The 26,381-nt window shown below is 40.8% G+C and overlaps 1 protein-coding gene across 1 annotated transcript in view; it reads left to right on the forward strand.

Moving 5' to 3' along the window:
- The window catches only part of TMC2 (transmembrane channel like 2), a 73,559-nt gene that overhangs the window by 30,288 nt on the left and 16,890 nt on the right, over positions 1 to 26,381 (forward strand). The window contains exons 10-16 of the mRNA XM_020987191.2: positions 1,236 to 1,378; positions 4,869 to 5,016; positions 7,472 to 7,660; positions 12,916 to 13,095; positions 15,352 to 15,501; positions 20,991 to 21,119; positions 25,476 to 25,543. Of these exons, the coding sequence (XP_020842850.1) occupies positions 1,236 to 1,378; positions 4,869 to 5,016; positions 7,472 to 7,660; positions 12,916 to 13,095; positions 15,352 to 15,501; positions 20,991 to 21,119; positions 25,476 to 25,543 (1,007 nt within the window). The remainder of the gene's footprint in view (positions 1 to 1,235; positions 1,379 to 4,868; positions 5,017 to 7,471; positions 7,661 to 12,915; positions 13,096 to 15,351; positions 15,502 to 20,990; positions 21,120 to 25,475; positions 25,544 to 26,381) is intronic.

Genomic DNA, 26,381 nt, shown 5'->3' on the forward strand with positions numbered 1-26,381 from the left:
CTTTAACTCCCTCAAAGGGAACCCCAGGCAGTAAAGGTAGCAAAAACAAAAATATCACAAGAAAATGCTGTCCAAACCCAGGATATTTCTCCCACAAGCTGACTCAATAGTAGAAGATGATTAGCTGTCATGTAACATCCTTCTTTTCCCCACCCCCTCCAAGGAACCACTAAATTAAAGGATCATGCATAAGTCACTTGAAGCAAAATAATCTAATACAAGTGCTACCTGAGGGCAGAGGGGGAGAGCAAGTCTTCTTCCTCTATTTACCCTACACTGGCTTCCCATAGCAACACCACTCTCCTCCCACCCCAAACCCAGGGATCAGAAGTAGAAATATTTCCAAGAATCAAGAATTGTATCTTTGCTCCCCTGTTCCCAAACCTAAATCTAGCATCTAGATGGAGTTATTCCATTATGAAATGGCAGGGACTTCTTGCAAGCAAGCAAACACACACACACACACACACACACACACACACACACACACACACACACACGCCCCTCCTATCCAATATTAATCCTAACATAAGGAATCAGGTGGCCCTAACTGACAGCACATTTCCAGAACCCTTTCTCCCACAGAATAAGGGGTGGTCCAAATTCAGAGCCATTTCTCCTACCCCAGAACAGTGGGTTGCTTTAGCCATACACTGGACATACATCCAATGTAGCCTGACTGAGATTTTGATTTGCAGAGATGGAACTTAAGAAAAAATCCACAGATGCTATAGCATTTTATTTCCAGTGTCCAGACCTCAAGCACTTCAGAAGAGCAAAAAAGCAGATTTTTGTGAAGCCACGTTAAATCCAGACATTGAGGCATAAGGGAAAGATATAAATGATCTAGAATGTTTTCACACACACACACCTAACCTGTAAATATAATGTCAATTTCTAACTCTTCTACATCCCAATACCAGTTGGGCTTTGGAGAAAAAGGAACACTGCAAAGGGAAGAAACAAAAATAAAGGAAAAGATAGGATGATGGAGGGCAGAGGACAGAAAATGTACCACAGGCCTTAAAAGTAAGAGAGCTAGAAGAAAAAGAAAGTCCTGCTTCCTTCCCTTCTTTCTACCTCAAGCATTAATTAAAGCACTGCAAAAATAAAAGCATAAAATAAAAAGCATCTGGGTCTCTGTACTTCATATATACTGAGTTTATTACACATTCATTAAACTCAGTGACATAAGTCACCAGAGCAGTAACCATCTGACATTTACTGTTCTGCAGGGTTATATCAAGTATTCTGCTCTCTTTTATGGCTACTACAACAACCAGAGGACGATCGGATGGCTGAAGTACAGGTTGCCAATGGCTTATTTCATGGTGGGGGTCAGCGTGTTTGGTTACAGCCTCATGGTTGTCATTAGATCGTAAGTAGAGTTCCTTGATTTAAAATATTTTTTGTCTCCTCTACGTTAGCTGTCCCTTCAAGTTCAGCTCCCACAGCTCACCTACAAACTTCCTATGCAAAGTTCACATTTTCATCCAAAAGGTCCATTATATTGGAGCCTCTTTACCTGCATGGCTCATGATTCAACCTGTAATATGATATTCCTTCTTTATTCTTGGTAACCAGTGGGCAGCTATGTAATACAGTGGATAGAGTTCTGGGCCTGGAGTCAGGAAGACCCATGTCCAAATCTAGCCTCAGACACTTACAAGCTATGTGACTATGGACAAGTCACTTGACCTCAGTCTGCCTCAGTTTCCTCATCTGTAATATAGAGATAATAATACCACCTACTTCTCAAGACTGTTGTGAGAACAAAACACAATAATATTTGACAAGTGATTTGTAAAACTTAAAGCACTATATAAATGCTAGCTATCATCATTTTGATTAACCCAGCACTGAGGCTTGCATGGCTACAAATGCACTATGGACAGCTCCCTCTTTCCTTCCTCATTTTCTACTGGAACAATGAGGAGGACATAAAAATCAAGTAATCTCTTGATCCCAACATGAAGTGCTAGCAAGATCTAGGCAGGCCTGGTTTAACATTCTCCTGGGACAGTTCACATAAAAACTAAGCTTTCTTCTTGAGGAGAGAGAGAGAGAGAGAGAGAGAGAGAGAGAGAGAGAGAGAGAGAGAGAGAATCGAGGGAGGGAAAGAAGAAGAAAAGAAAGAGAAGGAAGGAAGGAAGGAAGGAAGGAAGGAAGGAAGGAAGGAAGGAAGGAAGGAAGGAAGGAAGGAAGGAAGGAAGGAAGGAAGGAAGGAAGGAAAGGGAGGGAGGGAGGGAGGGAGGGAGGGAGGGAAGGAGGGAGGAAGGAAGGAAGGAAGGAAGGAAGGAAGGAAGGAAGGAAGGAAGGAAGGAAGGAAGGAAGGAAGGAAGGAAGGAAGGAAGGAAGGAGGGAAGGAAGGAAGGAAGGAAGGAAGGAGGGAGGGAAGGAGGGAGGGAAGGAGGGAGGGAAGGAAGGAGGGAGGGAGGGAAGGAAGGAGGGAAGGAAGGAGGGAAGGAAGCAGGGAAGGAAAGAAGGAGGGAAGGAAGGAAGGAGGGAAGGAAGGAGGGAAGGAAGGAGGGAGGGAAGGAAGGAAGGAAGGAGGGAGGGAAGGAGGGAGGGAAGGAAGGAAGGAGGGAAGGAAGGAAGGAGGGAGGGAGGGAAGGAAGGAGGGAAGGAAGGAGGGAAGGAAGCAGGGAAGGAAAGAAGGAGGGAAGGAAGGAAGGAAGGAGGGAAGGAAGGAAGGAAGGAAGGAAGGAAGGAAGGAAGGAAGGAAGGAAGGAAGGAAGGAAGGAAGGAAGGAAGGAAGGATCTACTCATCAGTTAATTTTTTGTTCTCCATCCCTGTCAAATCAGCAAGCTGGTCCTGGCTATGCTCCTTGAATCCTACCAATTCTGATTTTGTTCCACCTTGCCTAGAGCATTTCCAAATTCATGTGAAGTATTATCCTTGTAAGCCAATATTTGCATTTATATGCAGAGCCCCATAATGAAAGAGTTTTGGTTTTGTCATCTGTAAAACAGGGATATTATCTCTACTTCCTAACTCACATAATTTGAATTTCAAATGAGATAATGGAAATGAAAGCACTTTGAAAATTATAATGTCCTATGTGAAAATAAGGTATTGATATCATTATTTCATATCTTCTCAACTTTTTTCAATGGGGTTTAGAAAGAAATTATCTCAGGATAAATCATAATCCTGCCAATCTTCTTTTCTATTTAATGTTCCTCAAACTATTATTATTGGCAACGATTCCTATGATACTAGAAGTGATTAAAAATTAGATTGGACTTGATGGCCTCTAAGATCCCTAAATTTATAGTAATCTGATCCTAAGAAAATCAAGCTACAATGAGATAGTTAGGCATCTAATAGATACACAATAATGCTTCCAGTAAACTTGATAAAAGAAAATCTAGATTTATAAAACACATCAAGGAGAGAGGAGCTTACAGAAGAATTTTTCATGATGTATTAGGGTTCCTTTAAGTACCAAGCTTTTTTAATACTTTATGGGAGGCAACATGATGTAGCACATAGATCGCTAGTGGCAGGAAGACACTAGCTGTGTTTGAATCCTACGTCAGGAACTTATGAGCTGTGTGACCCTGGGCAAGACTCTTGATCTCTCTGAACCTAACAGCACCCACTCCACCGGGTAGTTGTGATGGTCAAATGAGATAACATATGTAAGTTATGAAAACTTGATAATACTATGTAAATATAAACTATTAATACTTTACTGCTATAAGGATCAGTAATTCCACGCCTATGGGTGACCTCCCCAGACACAGGTCACAACTCTTCCATGCCTTAGTAAATGCATCTTCATGAGTTGCTATGGACGATAATATTTATCACCTGGTAGCCAATCTTCTGGTGATAAGCCTGTTCACATTTATCTAGAGCAAGGGCTCTTAACATGGAATCTGTGAACTTGTTCACATTTTGATAACTATTTCAATATAATTTGTTTCCTTCGTAATCCTATATATTTTATGCATTTAAAATATTTTTCTGAGAATGGGTTCATAGACTTCATAAGATTGCCAAAGGAGTCTCGCTCTCTCTCTCTCTCTCAAAAAAAAAAAAAACTTAAGAGCCCTTGATCTATGCTGAATGACAGCCTAACAGTCCATCAATGGACCCATAATTAAAGCCTTTTGAGACTGGCAGAATCTGCCAAAACTTATGGCCTACTGCCATATGCTCTAACAACCCCGAATCACCTCCACGTCATGATGAGGCACCAAGAGAGGATGGTAGTAGAGTGATTAAACTCACAAAACCCAAATGCAATTTCCATATTATATATATATATATATATATATATATATATATATATATATATTATATATATATTCTAAAATAAGTAAGACATCTGATAAAGTCAGAATTTAATTCTACCACACACCTGCTGTTTGACCCTAGGTAGACCTCTGGATATGTCCATGTTTTTGTTTTGTTTTGTTTTTTGGCTAGACAATGGGGTTAAGTGACTTGCCCAGGGTCACACAGCTAGTAAGTGTCAAGTGTCTGAGGCCGGATTTGAACTCAGGTCCTCCTGACTCCAGGGTTGGTGCTCTATCCACTGCACTACCTAGCTGCCGCTTGTCCACATTTTGAATGATGAAATAAAGAAGGAAAAAGAGTTGCCCCTTTCTTACTTAACAAGATTCACATTTGTAAATGCTGAAGTCCAGGTGGATGAACTACATACAGGGTATTAATCAGCCTCTCCAAACTATGCCCGCACCAAGATGCCTGTCTTTCTGTCACTTTATTCTACAGAATTTCTGTCTTCCCTATTCTCCAGGTCTTTGTAACTTCTGAATTGTGCTGGGAGCATGTCATTGGGCCAGGTGAAATCAACTGCATTGTCTCTTGGTCCTGTATAATATTTCTTTTGCAGAATGGCCAGCAACGCCCAAGAAAATACAGGTGAAGGAAATGGTGACAACTTCACTTTCAGCTTCAAGATGTTTACTAGCTGGGACTATTTGATTGGCAATCCAGAGACAGCTGACAACAAGTATGCATCTATAACTACCAGCTTCAAGGTAACCCACTTTTTTCTCGGGGAAATTTCCTAGCATTTCAGGCACTGGCAGAAACCATCTCAGTTGGAGCTTTGGAAAGAAACCTCCCTAACAGCCTCATGGCAGAAACTTTTATAAGATAGAGTTAAACCTGTATTTCAAGTCTTAAGGGGGAAATAGTTATTATTCTTTAATGAATGAATCTCTTGTTATCCATTTTTTACCATCATGGAGAATTGTTCTATCCATGATGTCTTCCTTTTCTCTTTTCTTCTTTCTCTATTTCTCCTTATTTTCTATTTTTCATTTCTATTGTATTGCTCTTTCTTTCCTCTGGTATGTGCCTTCAGGTTGGTCCTAGAGCACCCAAACTATTACTTGGCACCCCTGGTAACTGTAAGAATGGAAGAAATTCTTGAATACTTAGCAAAGAACCAGGTAAAATTTAGCAATAAATAGAGATGATAGGCATCTACTTGGTGTGATTTGAGAGTCATTAGGCAGGAACCTTGCCTAAAAATCAGTCTCATCCTTTGGATCATCTTAAGCACTGATAGGAGAGGGGTGAAGTGGATAAAGTGTTGGGCCTGGAGTTGGGAAGACGTAAGTTCAAATCTGACCTCAGACACATACTAGCTGTGTGACCTTGGTCAAGTCACTTAATCCTGTTTGCCTCAGTTTCCTCATCTGTAAAATAAGCTGGAGAAGGAAATGACATGCCACTCTAGTACCTCTGCCAAGAAAACTCCAAATGGGGGCCAAACAATTCTACAGGAAGAATAACACAAGCCTATTGTTTTTGGAAAATGTCACAAAGCAGTGGCTCCTGATTATCTGCTGAATCAGGTACAAATTTCTGCCCAGTTTTCAAGATCTTCAATAACCTCATTTCCCACTGACCCTCAACACAAATCATTGCACCATGTAGAGACCATTCTCTACAACTTTCCCAAATGTACACATATTAATTCGGCCTCCAAGCATCTGCTGCGCTCTTCTGCATCCCTACCTATTGAAATGTACCTCAAGGTTGCAATGAATTTTTCCTTCCACCAAAAACTTCTCCTGCCTACTTTGAGCCCCCAGCCCCAGCATATTTTTCTCCTCAGAATTTGTTTCTGTTCTTATACTTTCTTTTATCTAATTCATAGAATTGTAGAAGCAAAGCATCTCAGAGTTGAAAGGGTCTTTGGAGATCAGATAGACCAACACTCTCATTTGACCAATAAAAAAAAAGCTGAGACCAATAAAGGGCCTGAGATTTGTCCAAGGTCACATAGTGAGAGAAAACATGGAAAGGCGCTGGGGTATAGCAGAGTCCAGAATCCCACCTCTGACACTTACCAGTTTGGGGACCACTGGCAAGTCCCCTAACCTCTCTGAACCTCAGCTTCTTCATCCATAAAATAAGGATTAATAATAACACTGACCTCACAGTGTTGCTGTGGGAATCAAATGAGATCATACATGTAAAGTCCTTTACCAACATCCTAACATGAAGTACAGCTGTTATTACTAATGACAAAGATGAGATTGAGAGGTCTCCTTACTACACTTTTTCCAATGGAAATGGCCTGCCTGTCTTGCATTCCCAAGCACATTTTTAGCTCCACCAGATCTCCTACTTCTCATGTATCTCTCATGGTGCCTTGTATAGTACTTAGCATATAGCAGGTGCTCAATAAATACTCACTGTTTGATTAAAAAGAACCCTTCCCAGGTGGCATAGAAGGAGGTAATTTACTAAATAACCATAGTGCCACAGGGAACAGTAAGTAGTCTACCAATTTTGCAGCTATTTTTATCCAAAGACAAATAGAAAATAGTATTCTCAGCACACAACCTTCAAATATTGATATTTAAAACCAGAGACTGACCTGCAAGGCTTACAATTTGCTACTAATATTTATTTATTCAGCAAGTGTTTGAGTAAATATTAAGGAAGGTCAGCTCTTTGAGGGCAGAGACAGTTTTATTTAGATTCTCAGAGTCTAGCAGAGTACTTTGAATGTCAGGGGATTCAGGAAAAAGTGGGGTACCAGTCACATGACTTTTTGTTTTGAGGAGCCCCCCATATGAAAGCTACCTCTACTGGTGCACATCAGTGACTCAATAGTAACTTAACATCCTTAGAAAATCACCTGGGTCACTGAGAGGTTGTGGCTTGTCCATGATCACAAGGCTGCCATGTCACAGGTAAGACTTGAACTCTGGTCTTCCTGATTCCAAGGCCAGCAATTCTGCCTCTCATCTCGCCCTTAGTAGGTGCGTCATACATGTTTGAGTGGAATGGATCACACGACATTGTGCTTCAGGGAATACAAAAATGTCTAAGATTACCGCCTTCTAGAGTTTGTAGTTTACTGTAACCTTTGACGCCTAGTCATACCTTCCATTCAGAGTCTGAAGGCCAGGCTACAGTTCCAGGTTACTCAATCACTATTTTTGTTGCTTTTTTTAAAAATACATATGTAAGGAGTCTATCGTCGATGAACAAGAAAGCAACAAAGAAGAAAACATCCACTTGACCAGATTCCTCCGGGTTTTGGCCAACTTCCTCATCATCTGCTGTTTGTGTGGAAGTGGGTACCTCATTTATTTTGTGGTGAAGCGATCCCAGGAATTCTCCAAAATGCAAAATGTCAGCTGGTATGAAAGGAATGAGGTAAGAAAGAAAAGGCAACCACTTCTATTGTATCAAATGGTGCAAACGGTGAAATCGGACTGCCTCCAGTCAGCAGAGCTGTAGACAAGCAAAGCCAATCTGAATCTGCAAAAGCCTGAACTACAGATTTCTTAGACATATGTGTGTATACATGTATACACATGCACGTGTGTTATACACACATACATGGGTATACCTAAACATACACATACATAGATACATACACACATACTGAACTTAGCTCCTGAGCATTGCCTCTTAGAGCTCCCTAAGGGATCGTCTTCAATAAACAGAAAAGGCTGATTTATAATTAGTGTATCAATTATCTGTAGTTTAAAGTGAGCACTTCTAGAGTATGGGAAAATAGTCGGATCTCTGAAATCAATTAAATATGCTTGCTTTTGATCTCATTTGCCATATTAACTTGCTTAGCAAACTCATTTCCACTACAATTATAAGATCAATTAATGAGCACTTACGATTAAGCACTTTTCTGTGATAGGCAAACTAGCTTCAGGGCAACTCTGGTACAATGGATACAGTGTCAGGCCTGGAGTCAAGAGGACCTGAGTGCAAATTTGGCCTCAGACACTTACTAGCTGGGTGACCCTGGGCAAGTCATTTAGCCTTGTTTGCCTCTGTTTCCTCATCTACCAAATGAGCTAGAGAAGGAAATGGCAAACCCCTCCAGTATCTTTGCCAAGAAAACCCCAAATGGGGTCATGGAGAGTCAGACATGACTGAAAGGACGCAACAACAACAAATATGAGATGCTGAGGATTCAAAGGCAAACCAGAACAGCCCCTGTCCTCGAGGTGCTTACATTCGATCACAGAAAAGAATATGTGTAAGAAAATAAAAGGTATAAGAAAAGAATAAGAAACTACAGAATATAAGGTATAATAAAATTTAAAAATATATACCTAGTAAACACACGGCGATTTCAGTGGGCAGGAGGCACCAGCAGCTGGGAGGGATCGGGTCAGAACTCACATAGGAGCTCTTGAGCTGAGCTTTGAAAAAAGTTAGGGCTACTCCAAGTAGCTACTGCTCCTCTTCCTGCTCCTGTCCCTGTTCCTTGCCTTTCTCCTATTTAGCTAACTGTGCAGTACTTTGAATTCACTCTCTCATTAAATGTTTACAACAGCCCTCGGAAATAGGTGATACAAGATGAAGGTCAACTCGACCCAGTGTGAATAATCATTAATAGAACCAGAATTCAAGTTGGCCTTTATCATATATTGCATTTCCTCCAGTAAAATAGAATCACCTTGGAAGAAAGGACTGTTTCATTTTGGTCTTTGCAGTCTCCAGGGCCTCCTGGTACAACACCAGATACACAGCAGGCACTTAGTAAATGCCTGTTGAATCATTATTTTACCAAAGCGGAGAATGCTGGCTGCTTGAAGAAATGAAACAAATCAAACAGAATGCACAGATTATTAGATGAATGAATGAATGAAGTTAGTTTACTGTGTGTAAAAAAAAAAAGTACCATACTAACTACTGAGGATACAAATAGAAAAGTGGGACAATCTGTGCTCTCAAGGAGCTCACGTTCTAATCACGGAGCAACTCATGGAAGGTTTTAGTTACAAGTTAATTGGAAAAGGCCCATGATCCTTAGGGTACAGCAGCAAAGCCAATCATCACACCTCTTCTTTAATGTCATTTCTTTCGATAAAAAGATATTAGTTTCTGATGTTCAACCACTGACAAGACAAAGCCTTTGGTGGCAAGAACTTTCCCGTCTGGGTCTTCAGTAGCAGGGTCTGCAGCCCCTGCAGGAGCAGTGTCCAGGCTGCTATGGGAATTAAAATTGTCCAACCTACAATTAAAGAGGCTGAGGCAGAGCTCTGAGCCAATGACACTTTATTAAAGGGTCCATGGTCCCCTCTAATGAAGTGGACCTGAGATCTTCTTCATGATCTGAGATGCCCCCTTCTTCCAGGACCTTGTTTTTATAGGGTTAGATACCCAAATATGCAAAAAAGGCATGGCAAACAGAATCTCATTGGTTGATAGGCCAAAAATGGTTGAGGGCCAAAAATGACATATTATAGGTTGGGTGAAGCATGGGGCATCTCTACTAAGTGGTCATAAGACAGTCATAAGATGATCGCCTGCTCATGTTGGACAAGAGAGAATGGTCCAGAGATACAAAAATAAATTGGAAGACTTTTCATGTAGTTGAGTCACCTCCACCACACCGGGCTTGGTCACCATGACAAGAAAATAAAGGGTGGAGGGCCTCTAGTTAGCTTCCTATAATTACACAAATGATCTCACAATCTGTAGCCCACAGTTCTGGGGCCTAATATACAGAATTTACAATCATTACCCCTATGATTCATATCAAATTGATTGATACTGATTGGAATAGAGTAGGGATCCAAATAAATTAATTCTCACACTGCATCTCCACAGGGGTGGCTTCTCAGGATAATGGCACAGGGCATTGGGCTGGAAGCCTGGCTATTCCCAAGGCTCTTGGTTCAGGGTCCTGGGCTTTCTCTAGTAGGTTTAGTTATTATGTGGATCAAAGTACACAAGTGATTTAGCAAGCTTTAAATTTTGTGCCTAGCATAGTAGGTTTTTGTTAGTATAGGGACTCCACCTATTCTGATGACAAGTTTCAGGGAGCTTTCTAAGGCAATAAGAGAATGAGTGACTTAGCCATGGTTCCATAACTAGAAAGCGTCACAAGTGGGATATGAACTCAGGTCTTCCTCATCCAAAATCTGGCACTCTGGCCATGACATTATACTGACTCTGCTTTGCACATAATACATTCTGTATAAAGTCCTGCCAAAAGAATAAATGAATCGCTGAATGAATTTCTCCATCCTCTATCCTTATAGAGAAATCTGCCAGGGTCTTAAATAAGTTAACTTCATGAATATAAGGACAGGCCTAAGTCAAGAAAAGAAAAGCAATGTGGACAAACTAACAACAAAGTGAGAAAGTGAATTAAATTTGGATCAATCCTGAAAGCTAAGGAAATACAAATGGAAATAAGGTAGAGAAAGGGATAACAGACTGACAGTAGAGATTTACTTCTAACTTATTTCAAAACTAAGTAGCACAGACTGTGTCCTAGCAAAGCTTCCCAAATCCTGTTCCATTCTCTCAGGGTGGTCCTTGCAGGTGATTGTCCTTATATACCTTGGCTGGAGGCTGGCCAGGTGAGGGTCATAGATACAACAATCCCCAGCTCTGATTTTCACAGCCAGCACAAAAGGCAGAAATTCAAGTCACCGTATTCTCCCTCTGGTCCTATTTGCACGTCAAGAGCTGCAGAGTCAGGGGCAGTTAGGTGGCACAATGGATAGGGCACTCAGGACCTGCGTTCAAATCCAGTCTCAGACACTTGACTCGTATTAGCAAGTCATTTAACCCCAATTCCCTTTCCAAAAAAAAAAAAAGAGTTGTAGAGCCAAGGGGTAGGGGTAGCTACATGAGACAGACAGCCAAGCAACTCATGATGTCATTTCCCAAAGGAAACACCACAAATAGCAGCCTAGAAATCAGTAGGTAGAGGGACTGAGCAGGGCTAATTCATCTGGACACAGTGGCGATGACCGTTGCCTTATTCTGCATTATTAGCAAACTGGAGAGGTATCAGAGTTGACCACTGGGGTGATTCTAGGAAGGAGCTCAGGAAAACTCCTCTTCCCAGCATCTGCTGCTGCCACTGATGCCATGACCCCATCTGCATCATTAACAGAGCATTGTTTCAAAACACAGCAAGAGGAATCATGTTGCTGCTGATAGAAAGGAATTGTGGGTATCTTGATTATGTGAAAAGATGAAACAGTCCCTTCTGGTTGAGGGCTGTTGAGGGCAGTGGCCTTGGCACCAGATGCTTTTAAGGATGGGGGAGCCAAAATAAAAGGGACTCATAATGACGTGGAGCTAAGGGAGCACAATATTCCAACACAGTATATTTTTCATTCATCCACCCATTCATTCCCTAAGGGCCCGCGATGTTCAGAGCACTGCATGGATTATAGGGAAATAGTCTTTGAGCTGAAGAAGACCTTTAAGGTCATCTTGTCCGACCCCCCTCAATTTAGAGAGAAGACTAAAGCCAAGAAGAGTTGCTCAAAAGATTAGCAGCAATCCTGGGATTTGAACCCCAGTCAAGCACATGTTCCATTATATAGCAAACTGAGGCTAAAGGAGGGTGTGAGTAAGCGAACCCTTCCAGGCCACTGCCTACACCCCTGTGGTTCCTACAAACATAATTAGTCAATCAATAAACATTTATTGAATGCCTACTACATGCCAGATACTGTGCTAAGCACTGAGGAAACAAACAAAAAGAAAAAAGAGACAAAAGGCAGTCCCTGCCCATAAGGAACTTACAGTCTAATGGACAACCTCCAACAAATTCCCGCGATGTGGCTAGCTGGTGGAGTAGATAGAGCGCTGGATTCTGCATTACGAAGACTTGAATTTGAATCCTGTCTCAGGCACTCACCAGCTGTGGGACCCTGGACATGTTACTCAACCTTGACCTCACTTAGCAACTAACTTACAGGCCTGTGGGGAGAATCAGACGAGATAATATATGTAAAGTAATTTGTAAACATTAAAGCCCTGTATTGATAGCTGTTGGCTATTATGATTTGAATAATGACGCCAGGTCACCAGGCAGAGCGTCCAGTACTCCACTCCATCTCCATATTATTGTTACTCCCATCTCTCCATCTCCAAAGCATTTATTAAAATTCAGGTTATCTCATGGGCCAGACATCCCTGGGATCGAGCAAACGAGCAAACAACACTAAATGGTTAGTATATGACCACCAGTACCAGAAAAGGATAAAATAATCATCTTTCTGGAGTGATAGGAGTAACAAATATAAGCCTCTCCTGGAGAGGACAATGCATAATCAAATGTAATCAGCTGATGAGTTCTGGGGTACAGATAGATCTTGTAGGAGTTCAGAGAAGACAGAGGTCAAGAAGGCCTGAAGCAGTCAGATTCAATCATGAGCAATGGGAATTTCCCATTTCCCAACGTCCAATGTATGATCTGAGCCACCATCTCACAGTATCTCTAGGAACTGAGAAGATAAGGCAAGGAGCTGGATTTGATAGTGTCATCATAAATTAAAACAGTGATAAATTAAATGAGAATAAAATGATGAAGACTATGCTTGGGTATTGGCATTACGATCGCACCAGCAGTGACTAATAGTGATAAAAACAAAAAATTTAATCATTGATTGGCTTCCTCCATTTTGCAGGTTGAAATTGTAATGTCCCTGTTGGGGATGTTTTGTCCACCACTGTTTGAAACCATCGCTGCCTTGGAGAATTACCACCCTCGAATTGGGTTGAAGTGGCAACTAGGACGCATCTTTGCTCTATTTCTCGGAAACCTCTACACATTCCTGTTGGCCTTAATGGATGATGTCCATCTAAAGGTAAAAGGCACAAATACTGCCAAAGGCATGTCCCCAGAATATTTGACATTTGGTCATTTTTATTCTTATGGCTAATATGAACCATAGTTTCAATTTATAATCTGATGGTGATCACAATTTACATTGATATTCAGCTGAATGACAGTATGCATGATGTCCAGGGAGCCAGCCTTTGAATCAGGAAGACCTGAGTTCAAGTGCCACCTCTGACACACACTAGCTCTGTGACACTGGGCAAGTTGCTTAACCCGTCACTACTTTGGGCAACTCTCTAAGACTACATATAAGTTATCAAACAGGTGCCAAGATGCATTGGTAGAGTTCCCTTACTGGGAGGTCCTAGAACCTAAAACTACAAATCCACCCCCAAAAAAATGCCACTTTATGGAAGACATGACAACCCTAAGAGTTAAGAAATTTGAGTGTTATCTCAGTCTTACAGATGAGAAAACTGAGTTTCAAAGATTTATCCATGGTCACGTAACTAATATGTATCATAACCAAGGCTTAGACCCTGCTCCAAGGACAATGCTCTGTCCACCCCCTCCCATTATGAGGCTGACACCATGGTACTGCATCCTCCAATGCCATCATCCTCAGAGTTTGTGACTCTGACAACATCCCTGCTAGTAAAAGCTGCTTGCATTCTCAGGTTCCAATAGCTCTTTTAATATTCAAATTAAAAGGGCAGGTTTTAAAAATGGAGATCAACGAGCATTTCTTCTTTTTTGCTCTACAGGGTGAATGACAAAAAAAAAAAAAGCTAAGATGAAAATCAGGAGACTCAAGTTCCTCTACCAGCTTCCATGTAGCACCAATAAGCTAGATGACCTTGCCCAGCTGTTAATCTGTCTGAGACCATAAAATTACTATTTTCTCATCTGAAAATTATGAGTTAGATTAAGTGATCTCTGAGGTTCCTTCCTGTTCTAAAATCTTACACTTCTAGGAACTGTTAATATCTGAAACACTGAGTCACCTCTCACTAGATAGTTCCTATGACTATGATTGCTCATTGTCATGGCAGCCAAGGTTCAAGGGAGAGACATTGCCCTTCTTGCCAGCAACTGAGAGGAAACTCTGGTCTAAAGGTGTTGAATAATTGTTTAAATTAAAACAACTGATGAAGCTTGGATCCTTCAAGGCCACCCTGGGGTGAAATGCCATATTGGGTCACTTATACCACCTACTTCTCCTCCCTAACTTCCCTGTGCCCTACATTCCACCCTGCAAGCCCACCCTTAACCATCTATCCATCTGCCCTCCTTTGAACATTCTTCTTGATCCTCTCCCAGCATTGGACCCCTTTGAACCTCAACATTGGAGGTTTGAGTTTTCAGTGTCATCTAATGAAGACTAGCCTAGGTCCTCTTCTCTGGTTTATGCCCACTGCCTCAGTTTCCATAGCTACAAAATCAGAATGGTAAAGCTTTTCCCCTGGGCATCTTTCAGATGTTCTATTCATTTGAGGACTTTCAGCCTTTTGATGGTAAATGCTTTAGAAGTAAAGGGACTGAACCCATTATTTCATCAGTATAAGGAATTCCAAGGTGAAGAAACTCCCTCTACCCTTGTAGGTCATCAGCTTATAGTCTCAGAGAGTTACTCAGAACACTAAGGAGTTAAATGACTTGCCTAGAGTCACACAGCCAGTGTGTGTCACAGGAAAGACTTGAATCCAAATCTTTATCTACACTCCACTCTGCTCCTCCATTATATCCTCTCTAACAACTGTTCAAATATTTGAGGAAAATTATTCTAGTCCTCTATTGCTTTCTCTAAGAAGCCTTCTCTTCTCTGAGAGAAATGGTCACAGTTCACTTAGCTTTTCCTTATAACTCCTAACTTTTCAAGAATCTCAAGGGGCCCTACATTGATTGAGGAAAGGAAAGCCAGAGAAGAAAGGTCCCCTTTCCTCAAACCTTGGAATTGGAAAGGGGGGATGATGGGATTATGAAATCGTGGTATTATGCCACTACCCATGTAGTATCCTTTGCTACTCCCAGGTTCAGTGTAGCTATTTGAGGATAATCACTTATGAGAGTAATGCCCAGCCTAACTAATATATTATTCTATTGCTAGACTTCACCAGGGGAAGCTAGGTGATGCAGTAGATAGAGCACCAGGCCTGGTGGCACATTCGAAACTAGAATCTAGGTCTCCTGATGCCTCACCCAGAGCTTTCTATAACACACGAGTTACTTTTCTTCGATGGATTGGCAATTCAAAGCTGACTTGGTCAACCTTCCATTCTAGCTTGCTAACGAAGAAGCAATTAAGAACATCACCCATTGGACCCTGTTTAACTATTACAATGCCTCTATGTGGAATGAGAGTGTGACGTGGCCCCCACTTCATCCAGCAGATGTGCCCAGAGGTTCTTGCTGGGAGACAACAGTGGGCATTGTGAGTAATATGGTTTCCCCTTTAAGATAAGAGTTTTCTCACTTTGTTCAGTCATTTCAGTCATATCCAATTCTTCATGATCCCATTTTGAGTTTTCTTGGCAAAGATAATGGAGTGGTCTGCCATTTCCTTCTCCAGCTCATTTTACTGATGAGGAAACTGAGGCAAACAGGGTTATGTGACTGGCTTAGGATCACACAGTCAGTAAGTGTCTGAGGCCAGATTTGAACCCACATCTTCCTGACTCAGCACTCTATCCACTGCACCACCTAGCTGCCTATGTTCTATCACTACCCAGTTTCTTTTCATTTGTTTGTTTGCCACTTGGCGATTTTTCTAAACCACAAAAATCTCACACCTATTTTCTTCTGTGAATTCTAGCCCCCTGCCTGATCCCATTTTCTCAATTTTCTATGCCTTTTTTCCACATGCCTCCTATAATTAGCAAACACCACATAGGCAGTCTCAGAATAAAACTGAGACATTTGCTTAAAAAGAAGGAACCCCTCCCCACCCAATCACACTGGCCATGGTAATTCACACTGGTGCAGGGTATCAAACTACTTAGACTGATACTTCTTCCTGGTATGTATAGCACATGCTCCCTGGGAACAAATTCAAGTAGGCACACTGCCTGTCTACAAGATTCACTTGGCTTTTCCCAGACCACTGAATGGCCCATGTAACTACTGTGCCATCTACTGTGAAAGTTTTGCCTTTCAATAGTTAGAGCACTGGTCTAGACATTTGTCAAAGAAAATACAAGGACCATGGGATTAAAAAGCTGTATATCTCTTGCCAGATGGCTCAGCTTTAGTGGCAAGTTTGTTCTGTTTGGGGGAGGGATGCAGAAAGGAGAATAGCATTTGCCTACAGTACTGAGACGAGGCTAAACGGTATTCATCTGGAGAGCCAATCAAGCTGATGTGGAAAATGGAGTGTGGCATTTTCCCAACAATTCCCTTTACAGCATGAAATCGGCAAGGAGAGGAGAGCACAGAATTATATCCCAAGGCAAAAAGGTACCTTAGAGATCATCTAGTTCAGCTTCTATTCAAGAAACTGAGGCCAACATTGACCTAAGTCACAGAGCAGACCTGGCATTATAGCTGAGGTTGCCCGACTTCTATCCCAGACTCTTTCTACTTTTAATTTCTTCCCTCAGCTGGCATCCACCCAAAGCTAAACAGGACAAATACACTAGTCAAGATCTATTATTTTTTTAATTATAAACTTATAAATTAATTATAAATTATAAAGTTTGTGTTCCAGAAAAGCTGCACTAACAGTTTCAGAATAAGAAGGGAGTGGTGGGGAGGAGGAAGGAAGGGAAAGCTTTTTGGTGTTATAGCAATTGACCTCTGCTGGTCTGTCCTGGCTTCTAGCTAATCCATAGGCAAGAATCCCTCATTATTTTCTTTCTTCCTCTTGTTTGTTTTCATCTGATCTATTGCAATAGCTTCTTAACCAGGTGTCAGACTTTGTTTCCCCTGCCCTTTCCCATACGTCCTTTGCAGTGCCAACAACATGGTCACAAGTCTAACAACCTCATTCCTCTGCTCAAAATTCTTCACAATCTCTCTATTGTCTACAGAGTATATAAACTCCTAAGCCTGACATTCCAGGTCTTCCTCCTTCTGCCTGAAATCTACAGAGCAATCTTTACTGCATCCTACCCCCTTCCATTCCCTCTGTCTTCCAGCCAAACAGATCCAGACATTTTGTAGACACTGTCCCCATGCCAGGAGTGATCCTCTGCGTATCTCCTCCACTTTGGAAAATCTTTTCCTTTCTCCAGGATGGGCTGAAGTGCTACCTATTCCAGGAAGCCTTTCCTGAACCATGAAGGATTTATCACTTCTTAATGATCTCATCTCATTCTGTTTCAACCTCTTCTGTTCACTTATCATAATTTTTAGTTATCTCCACCCTGGGCTCCTACTAGATGAAGATAGACTGTTTTCTTCAACAAGCATTTAACACATTTATCAAGTGCCAACTATATGACAAGCACTGGGGACAAAAAGACCAAACAAAAAAATAGTCCCTGCCCAAAAGAAGCTTACATTGAATTAGGGGAGAGAATGTATACGTGTGTACAAAGACACAACATGCAAATGTGACAAACACAGGGTGATTTTGCAAGGGGTGACATTAGCAGCTGGTTAGGGGCAAAGATTTCACTTAGAAGATGGTACGTGACCAGAGTTTTAAAGGAGACAAGAGCTTCTAAGAGATCAAGATGAGGAGAGAGTGCATCCCAGGCATTCGGGATAATCAACGCAAAGGGATGGGAAATGGGGCATGTCAGCTCCTTTGTGCATCCCCAATGCCTAGCACAATCCAGTGCATACACTAGGTCCTTAATGAATTCTTACTGAATTGACCTGGCCTATGCTATGTGGAACTATGGAGAGAACTGGGAAGAGTTCCCTTGGACTTCTGTAATTAACAAAGCACCCAGATGTGATGGCAGTAAGCAACATATAAAAACATCTGGAATAGATGGACAGGTGGACACCTGTAGACAGTTGTTACTGAGTCCATCCTGCTTCCAAAGATTCATGGAGTCTTCCTGTTTTGTTAATTTATTTTGACTTATCAACAATCACTTCCACATGCTTTTGAGTTTAAAATTTTTCTCCCCCTTTCTCCCCACCCACCCTCCCCAAGATGGCACACAATCTGATATAGGCTATATATTTACATTCCTATTAAACAACATTTTCACATTAGTGGAGTTGTAAGTAAAAATTACTCACTAGTGTTTTGCTTTTGACCACTGCCTCCTTTAGTCCCTCCCTCCCTTTCCCTTTTCTCACCCTTTAGTCTTACTGCTTCTTCCCTCCCTTCTATCCCCCCTCCCTTTTCTTTCCCCTTTTCCCTCCTACTGCCTATAGTAGATTTCTATACCTAACTGATTATGTTATTCCCTTCTTGATCCAAATCTGATGACAGTAAGGTTCAAACAATGTCCACCCCCCTCCCTTCTTTCCCTCTGCTGTAATAGGAGTTTGTCTTTTCCTGTAATGTAATCTACTCTTGTCTACCTCCTCCTTTCTAATTCTAAAATTAGACTAATCCATTTATTTGGATCCATTTAACCCACTTGATTAGATTTTTTTTTTATCATTACTTCAAAGTCAGCTAATATCTACCCTCTTTATGTATACTCCTTTAACATGGTGTAATAACAATCAAGTGTCATATTCCCTTGTAGGAATGTAAACAGCCCACCCTTATTAACAACATATTGTATCTTTCTGTCCCATTTACCTTTTTATGTCTTTCTTGAGTCCTGTACTTGAAGATCAAATTTTTTGTTGAGCTCTGGTCTTTTTATCAGGAAGGTTTGAAAGTCCCCTATTTCGTTGAATATCCATCTCCTCTCCCTTGAAAAATCATGCTCATTTTTGCAGGGTAGTTGATCCCTGGCTGCAATCCAAGCTCCTTTGCCTTATGGAATATCATGTTCCATGCCCTGCGTGGTCTTTTAATGTAGAAGCTGCAAGGTCCTGTGTAATCCTGACTGTGGTTCCATGATATTTAAATTGTTTCTTTCTGGCTGCTTGCAGCACCTTCTCTTTCATCTGGTAATTTTGGAATTTTGCTATTATATTCCTTGGCGTTGTCAATTTGGGATCTCTTTCAGGTGGTGACTGGTGTATTCTTTCTATGGTTATTTTACCTTCTGGTTCTAGGACTTCAGGGCAGTTTTCCTTTATGATTTCCTGAAAGATACTGTCCAGGCTCTTTTTTTCATCATGATTTTCAGGTAGTCCAATAATTTTTAAATTGTCTCTCCTGGATCGATTTTCCAGGTCGGTTGTTTTACCGATGAGGTATTTTAAGTTTTCATCTTTTTTTTATTTTTTTGTTTCTGTTTGACTGATTCTTGCTCTCTCATAGAGTCATTAGTTTCCATTTGTCCAATTCTAGTTTTTAACAGATTGTTTTCTTCTGTTAGTTTTTGTACTTCCTTCTTCAATTGGCCAATTGTATTTTTAAGGGATTTGTTTTCTTCAGTGTACTTTTTTCCAGTTTGCCAATTGTGTTTTTTAGGGACTTGTTTTTCTTCAGTGTACTTTTTTTAATTGGCCAATTGTATTTTTTAAGGATTCTTCTACCTCTCTCATTAGACTTTTAAAATCCTTCTTGAGCTCTTCTAAGAAGGCCTTTTGGGCTTCAGACCAGTTCATATTCCCTTTTGTTGTTGCAGATGTGGGTTTGTTGACAATGTTGTCCTCTTCAGAATTTCTGTCTTGATCTTCACTCTTCTCATAATATGAATCTATGGTACATTTCTTTTTACTCATGGTGTTTCTTTATTCCCTGGCCTTTAAAGAGATTGAGCTCTCCTGCTGGGGAACAGAGGGCACTGACCCAAGCTTCTTGTGTTGGGAGCCTAGGTCTTGGTCACTGGCTTTGTGTGCTGGGGCCTCTTATGTTGGCAATTGGAAGCTGTAGGGTTCTGGCAGCTTACCTCATGTTGGGCTGGAATCAGCAAGGCTGGAACTTTCAGACAATTCTAGGTTGCCTGCTTTTCCTTTCCTTTAGCTTTTTCAGTTCCTTTTAGATGGGTGCTGTGGGTGTTTATCTGCCTGGGGCCCCTTGTAATGCTGCCTCCCTCGTTTCTGCTAATGCACTAGGAGATTCCTTTGCTGTAGAGTGCCGAGGCACCTGGTGGTTTTCTGAGCTGGTTTCCACAAGTTCCCCTGTCCTCACTGAGGCACTGGGAGGTCCAGGTGTTGGTGTTTGCCTGCTCTACCACCTGGGCTTCAGGATCTCTTCCTGGGGTTCTGACAGTTTACCTGGTGTTGGGTTGGAATCAGCAAGGCTGGGGCTTTATGAAGACTTTAGGTTGCTTTCTTCAGCTCCTTTCAGATGAATGCTGCAGGGTGCTTATCCGCCTGGGGCCCTTTGTAGTGCTGCTTCCCTTATTTTTGCTGAGGCACTGGGAGACCAGTTTGCTGGGCTGCTGCACTGCTGTTCCCTTTCTTCTAGTTCAGCTGTTTCAGGTTTTCATTTTTTCTGGGGTGTTATTTCCGGGTTTTCAGAGGTTGACAGGGGACAGTGAGAGTGACTACTTTTTTACTCCACCATCCTGGCTCCCTGAAGCGGAAGCGAGTCTTCCTGTTTTGTGCCTTCTAATAACTAGAAAAGGGGTAAAGGGGTAAAGCTCTTCTGACTGTACTGAAGAAAACCATCAAGAAACAGGAAGGTGTCACTGTGATCTGATACAAGATGCCAACAGAACCCCTTGCGTTTTCAGTCTGTTTTTGAGTTCTACTGTCTCTTAAATAGGAAGTAAGATTCTGGTGGTCCTCTCAAAATTAACCAGAAGGACTCACTTCAGGTCCAGAATAGTAGCAACTCTATTTTCCAAAAAAATCAATGGGTAGAAGTCGAGAGGGTTACTGATGGCCTTGAGGAAAAATTAAGGAAAAACCATAACATTGACTGTCCTTTTTCTCTCTTTCCCTTTTCAGGAATTTGTGAGGCTCACAGTGTCTGACATCCTGGTGACATTTATAACCATCCTGCTGGGAGACTTCCTCCGGGCTTGCTTCGTCAGATTCATGAACTACTGCTGGTGTTGGGACCTAGAGGCAGGATTTGTAGGTCGTTGTTTTATAGGCTTTCGGTGCAAATGTTTTTAACTCCTTTATTTTATTTTTATATGTAGTTTATAGATTTTTTTTTAATGCCTAAGGACAGCCTATTTGCTATTTCAGAGAATGGAAGTGTCTATTCTGCACTTTCCACAGGCCAGGAGATTTGCTTGGAGAAGGAAAAACATAGCTCATTCCAGTTTAATTTATACTATGACCTTCTAAAATTAGTCAATACTTGGATGGATGCCATGGAAATGTGAGCATGGCAAGATTTATTAATGAGGCCAGGAGACCAGGTGAGTAAAAGAGAGAAAAAGAGAGCAAAGCAAAAATAAAATCATAGAGAAAGAGAAAGAAGAAAAAAAATAATATAAGAAAGCTTCCGTCATTTCAGGAAGTGCTAGACAAATCAAATAATGGCATGACCCTTGGTCTATTCCTTTGGAATAAACCTTGAGAAAAGCCTTTTCATATTCAATTATTTCATAATTCATTCAACAGACATTAATGGAATGCCTACTCTCTGCAAAGCACTGTACTAGGTTCTAGGGATACAAAAAGAAAACAGAAAACCAGTCCCTGCCCTATCCTATTTCATTTAGATCAGTTCAAGTGATGTTGGCATTTTGGCAGTATTGCCTTTCACATTTTCATACCATAAATGGAGCAAAGACAGATGGATTCAAACCACAGTCTAGCTGCATTAGGGTCCTTCTTCAGTTCAGCCATGAAGGTTTGCAATCACCATGAAAAAACACCCTGCTTTGAGAGTCATCTACTAAAGTCCCAGTGCCCACACCGGTTCCCCAAGTAGGCTTCAATGAACTAAAAAACTAAAAGTTCTTAGAACTGGACAAGATGAGAAGTCACAAGTCAGCTTTGTGCTTTCTCCTCCTCTTCTCCTCACTCTCCCTCCTTCAAGATGTATCTTGACTGGAATGTCCCAATTATTGCACCAAACTTAGATCCTCTCCGCAATAAGCTTATGAGCTTGTTAAATTGATGTCTTGTGAACTTGGGGTTCTCTTCCACGGTTACAGGGCTAAAGCACCCAAGCTAGAGATTTAGAAGCCAAGCAGTATTTGTCAAGCAACTAGCATCTCTGAAAATCTAAGTGTGCATTTTCCCCACAGACATACAATCCAACTCCCTGGCATTTCCATCGTCTCCACAGAAAGTTACTAAAGCTTGTTTGGTGCTCCCTTGGCAAATACAAACAATACAATCCAATTCCAGTATATTTAGTGCTTTTTGAAGGGCCTCACACCATAGGAGGCACTTTAGGTTGTCCTGAATCACAGCTATTCTACTCCACAGACATCTTTTTATAAACATAAAACATTTGTTTAGAACAGGAATGAAAAGGAAAAAATACAGAAAGTAATCCAATCCTACATTTCTTGTTAGCATAGCTCTTCCCCATCCCTCTCTCCCCTGCCCCAACCATGCCGTCGAATCTTGGTCCCATTAAAGACAGTTGTTGTTTAGTTGTTTTCAGTCATATATGCTTCTTCATGACCTCATTTGGGTTTTTCTTTGCAAAGATAATGGAGTGCTTTGCCATTTCCTTCTCCAGCTCATTTTACAGATGAGAAGACTGAGGCAAATAAGGTTAAGTGACTTTCCTAGGATCATATAACCAATGTGTCTAAAGCTGAATTTGAACTCAGGTCTTCCTGACTCCAGGCCTGGCACTCTATCCACTGTGCCTCCCAGCTGCCCCCCTCTCAATTGAAGATATGTGAATCCAAAAACTATTTGCCCACAGTAAGCCTTTCCATGGCTTAATAGCAAGTTAGCCAGAAATTGTTTCTCTAAAAGAAATACAGTTGGAAACCTCAAGGGGCAGAGACTAAGTCCAAATTCCCAATGAGGCAATGCCATTTCCTCCTAGTCGGGGTTTATCATAGGTTTCAGGCAGCATTATTACATACATGGAATATATCCAGGGTCACAGGAGGTGAGGGATCACAGTACTGCTTGGACTATTGCCTGGATCATCCTGCTGCTTTAGGCTTTATTCAAAAACAAAGACTTTATGTGGTTCTGGGTAAATGGAGTACCCATCTGTGAGATGTATTGCCACCTGGATTTCAGTTTTATTGATTGGGGGCTCTAAAGTTAATATTTTATGCCATACCTTAGCAGACATGCCTCTCTAGGTACCTGATCACTGCCAACCAAAAAACTACCAGAGGAGTGGGTCCTTGAATTTCTTTTTAGGTTTTATTCACGGGTTTTATTTTAATATTACGACCCTTTTGCAGATTACCCCCACTCCATAAGAGGTCTTTTATATAACAAAGTAAAACAATGTCATTTGAAAGCTCATGCAACATTTCAAGTCCATAGAACCCTCCCCCAACTCTCTATTTTTTTATTGTTTTTAAATAACAGAAATCTCTTTTCTCTCCCTCTTACCCTCCCATCCCACTAGGGAGGAAAAGAGACAACAAAACAAATTCCTTGTAACAAATACAGTCAAGAAAACAAATTCCTTCATTGTCTATATAAACACAGAGAATATGTCTCATTCTGTATCCTAAATCTATCACTTCTCTATCAGAAGGTAGACAGTATGTTTCATCATTGGTCTTCTGGAATAGTGGGTGGTCCTAGTATCATAGTCCTCACAGCTTTCAAGTTCATTTATTTTACATGATGTGGTTATTGTAGAAATTGTTCTCCTAGTTCTGCTTACTTCACTATGCATCAATCCCTAAGAGACTTTCTATGTCTCTATTTCCTCATTTCTTAAAGGACATTCTATCACTCACATTCATATACCACAACATATTCATCCATTCCTCAATTGATAAGTATTCCTTTAGCTTCCACTTTTTTGCTACCACAAAAAGAGCTGCTATAAATATTTTTGTATATATAAGACCTTTTCCTCTTTCATTAATCTCTTCTAGATATAGGTTTAGCAGTGGTATAGCTAGGTGAAAAGATCTGCACCATTTAGTAACTTTTGTGTATAATTCCAAATTGCTTTCCAGAATGCTTGTACCATTCTACCAACAGTGCATCAATGTGCTTCTTTTCCCACAGCCCCTCCAACATTTATCTTTTCCCTTTCTTGTCATCTTTACCAATACGACAAGTATGAGGTAGAATCTCAGAATTACATTAATTTGCATTTCTCCAATTAGTAGTAATTTAGAGCTTTTTTTCCACATAGCTAAATAGTTATAGGTAACCTGAGTTTCTTCCCTTGAGAACTGTCCATTCATATCCTTAGACAATTTATCAATTGGAAAATAGCTCTTATTCTTATATACTTGAAGCCATTCCTATATATCTTAGAAGTGAGACCTTTATCAGAGACCTTTACTTGAGGTGAGGTGATTTTAAAATGTCTACCACACTTCAGAAATTTTGCCAGACTAGAGATTTAAGACCTATAAAAGACTTGATGAGATCAAGACATAGACCCTGGAATTCTTTAAGGAAAGCTTAGCTTTGGATATGATCATTTTTTTCTTCCTTCTATATTCGCTTGAATTTCCCCCCTTCTTCACTTAGCTGCTCCCTCTACCCCTCCCCATGAATCTCTTCTTTGGCTTCCTGAGAAATGCAGCCCTTAAAGACACCCACTCTTCAATCCTCGCTTCCCCTTCACTCTTAGATGCTTTACAAAGTACACAATGTGGTAAAAAAAAAAAAAGTTCAAAACAAACAGCAAAACTCTAAACCTAAGTCAACTTACTGCCCTCCCTAGTAAAGTTCACACATGTTTTGATGCTGGTGGGGAAGAATTCTGTTTGTTTTTCAGAGGTCTTTTTTTTCACATCTCATAACTTAATGAATGAAATTTATCTACTTATTTTCTTTATTGGACTCACTCTTTGCTTGTTTTCTCCAAGGCATATTTATAAGGGTAGAAGAAATAAAGGCAGTCCCCTTTTTGGCTCCCCAGTAGATGACCAAACTAAATCAAACAGACTGAAAGGGAATATTTAAAAACTACAATCCATAGAAAAAAGCAAATTCCATTTTCTTTTTCACAAGAGACTATGTCTCAGTCAAGCCGCATATATTAACTGCTTACTGCACACCAGAAACAATGCAAAGTGCAAGGGATACAATGAAAGGTAAAAAACAGTCTTTAGCCTCCAAGAGTTTACATTCTAACAGCCAGTATTGTTTGACTTTAAGAACATGTCTAAAATCTCCTCTTAAAAATCCAAAGTAACATCAAAAGCAGTGAGTCCCAGTGGGACGATGGTGATGACAGCTACCAGCTACAGTTGGTCTTCAATACTAACAGTCTGTGGTTGATACTCTAAATGTTATGTGACCTCAGCTTTTTGACTTCATTTAATTATTCCTCCCCTCTTTCTGCTTTTTGGGCAGCCCTCATACTCAGAGTTTGACATTAGTGGAAATGTGCTGGGTTTGATCTTCAACCAAGGAATGATCTGGTGAGACACTTCTTTAGTTTTTAGGGGGCACCTGCATTGAGGAGGTAAGATGTTTGAATTGTATCCCTGATTCAATCCGGAATAATTATTTCAATGTGAATGATGATTTTTAAAAAACAACTCATTTGTACAGCACTGTGTGATCACAGGCAAACCAATTCACCTCTATGGACCTCAGTTTCCTCAATCATAAAATGATTGTAGGATTAGATGATCTAAAATACTTCTCAGCTTTTACATTCAATGATTCTATGTCACCTTTCCACTTGGTCTCATTGCTCTCTGGACTTTCCCCATGTGGCTCAAGCAGGTGTCCATTTCCCCAAAGAAATAACAGGCATTCTGGTTGCATTCTTGTGCTATTTTCTTTAGCGAAATCCTCTTGCCTGAACGGAAAAGTGTTAACATATGAGATTTTGAAATGATGAATCTTCTTTCTAAATGGTCTACTTAAAGGAAAGAATATAGAGGAGCATCAGTAGATTCTTCCAGATGCCCTTCTGAGTTTTAGAATTTCTAATAGAGTACTATTAGTCACTAGCCTTTGCCCTTCAAAGGGCTCAAATAATGTTATGAGCACCGACTTCAGTTTATGCAGGTAGAAACTCAGATGAGAGATGGAGTGATTTGCCAATGGTCAGAGAGCTGGACAACTGAGAAGCTAAGATTAGAACTCAAGCCTCCTGATTCTCAGTGTACCATCTTCTCCCCTCTGCCTTATTGCTCTTCTCACATGGTTGGAGATTTCATTATAAATAGTTTCATAAACTGGAAAATAAGCTGAGTGGAGCTCTCCAACTCCTCCCCTCATGGAGCCTTCTTCCCAGTGCTATCAAAA

The sequence above is a fragment of the Phascolarctos cinereus genome, unplaced genomic scaffold (assembly GCF_003287225.1).
Source record: "Phascolarctos cinereus isolate Bilbo 61053 unplaced genomic scaffold, phaCin_HiC Scaffold_1;HRSCAF=81, whole genome shotgun sequence".
Lineage (NCBI taxonomy): Eukaryota > Metazoa > Chordata > Mammalia > Diprotodontia > Phascolarctidae > Phascolarctos > Phascolarctos cinereus.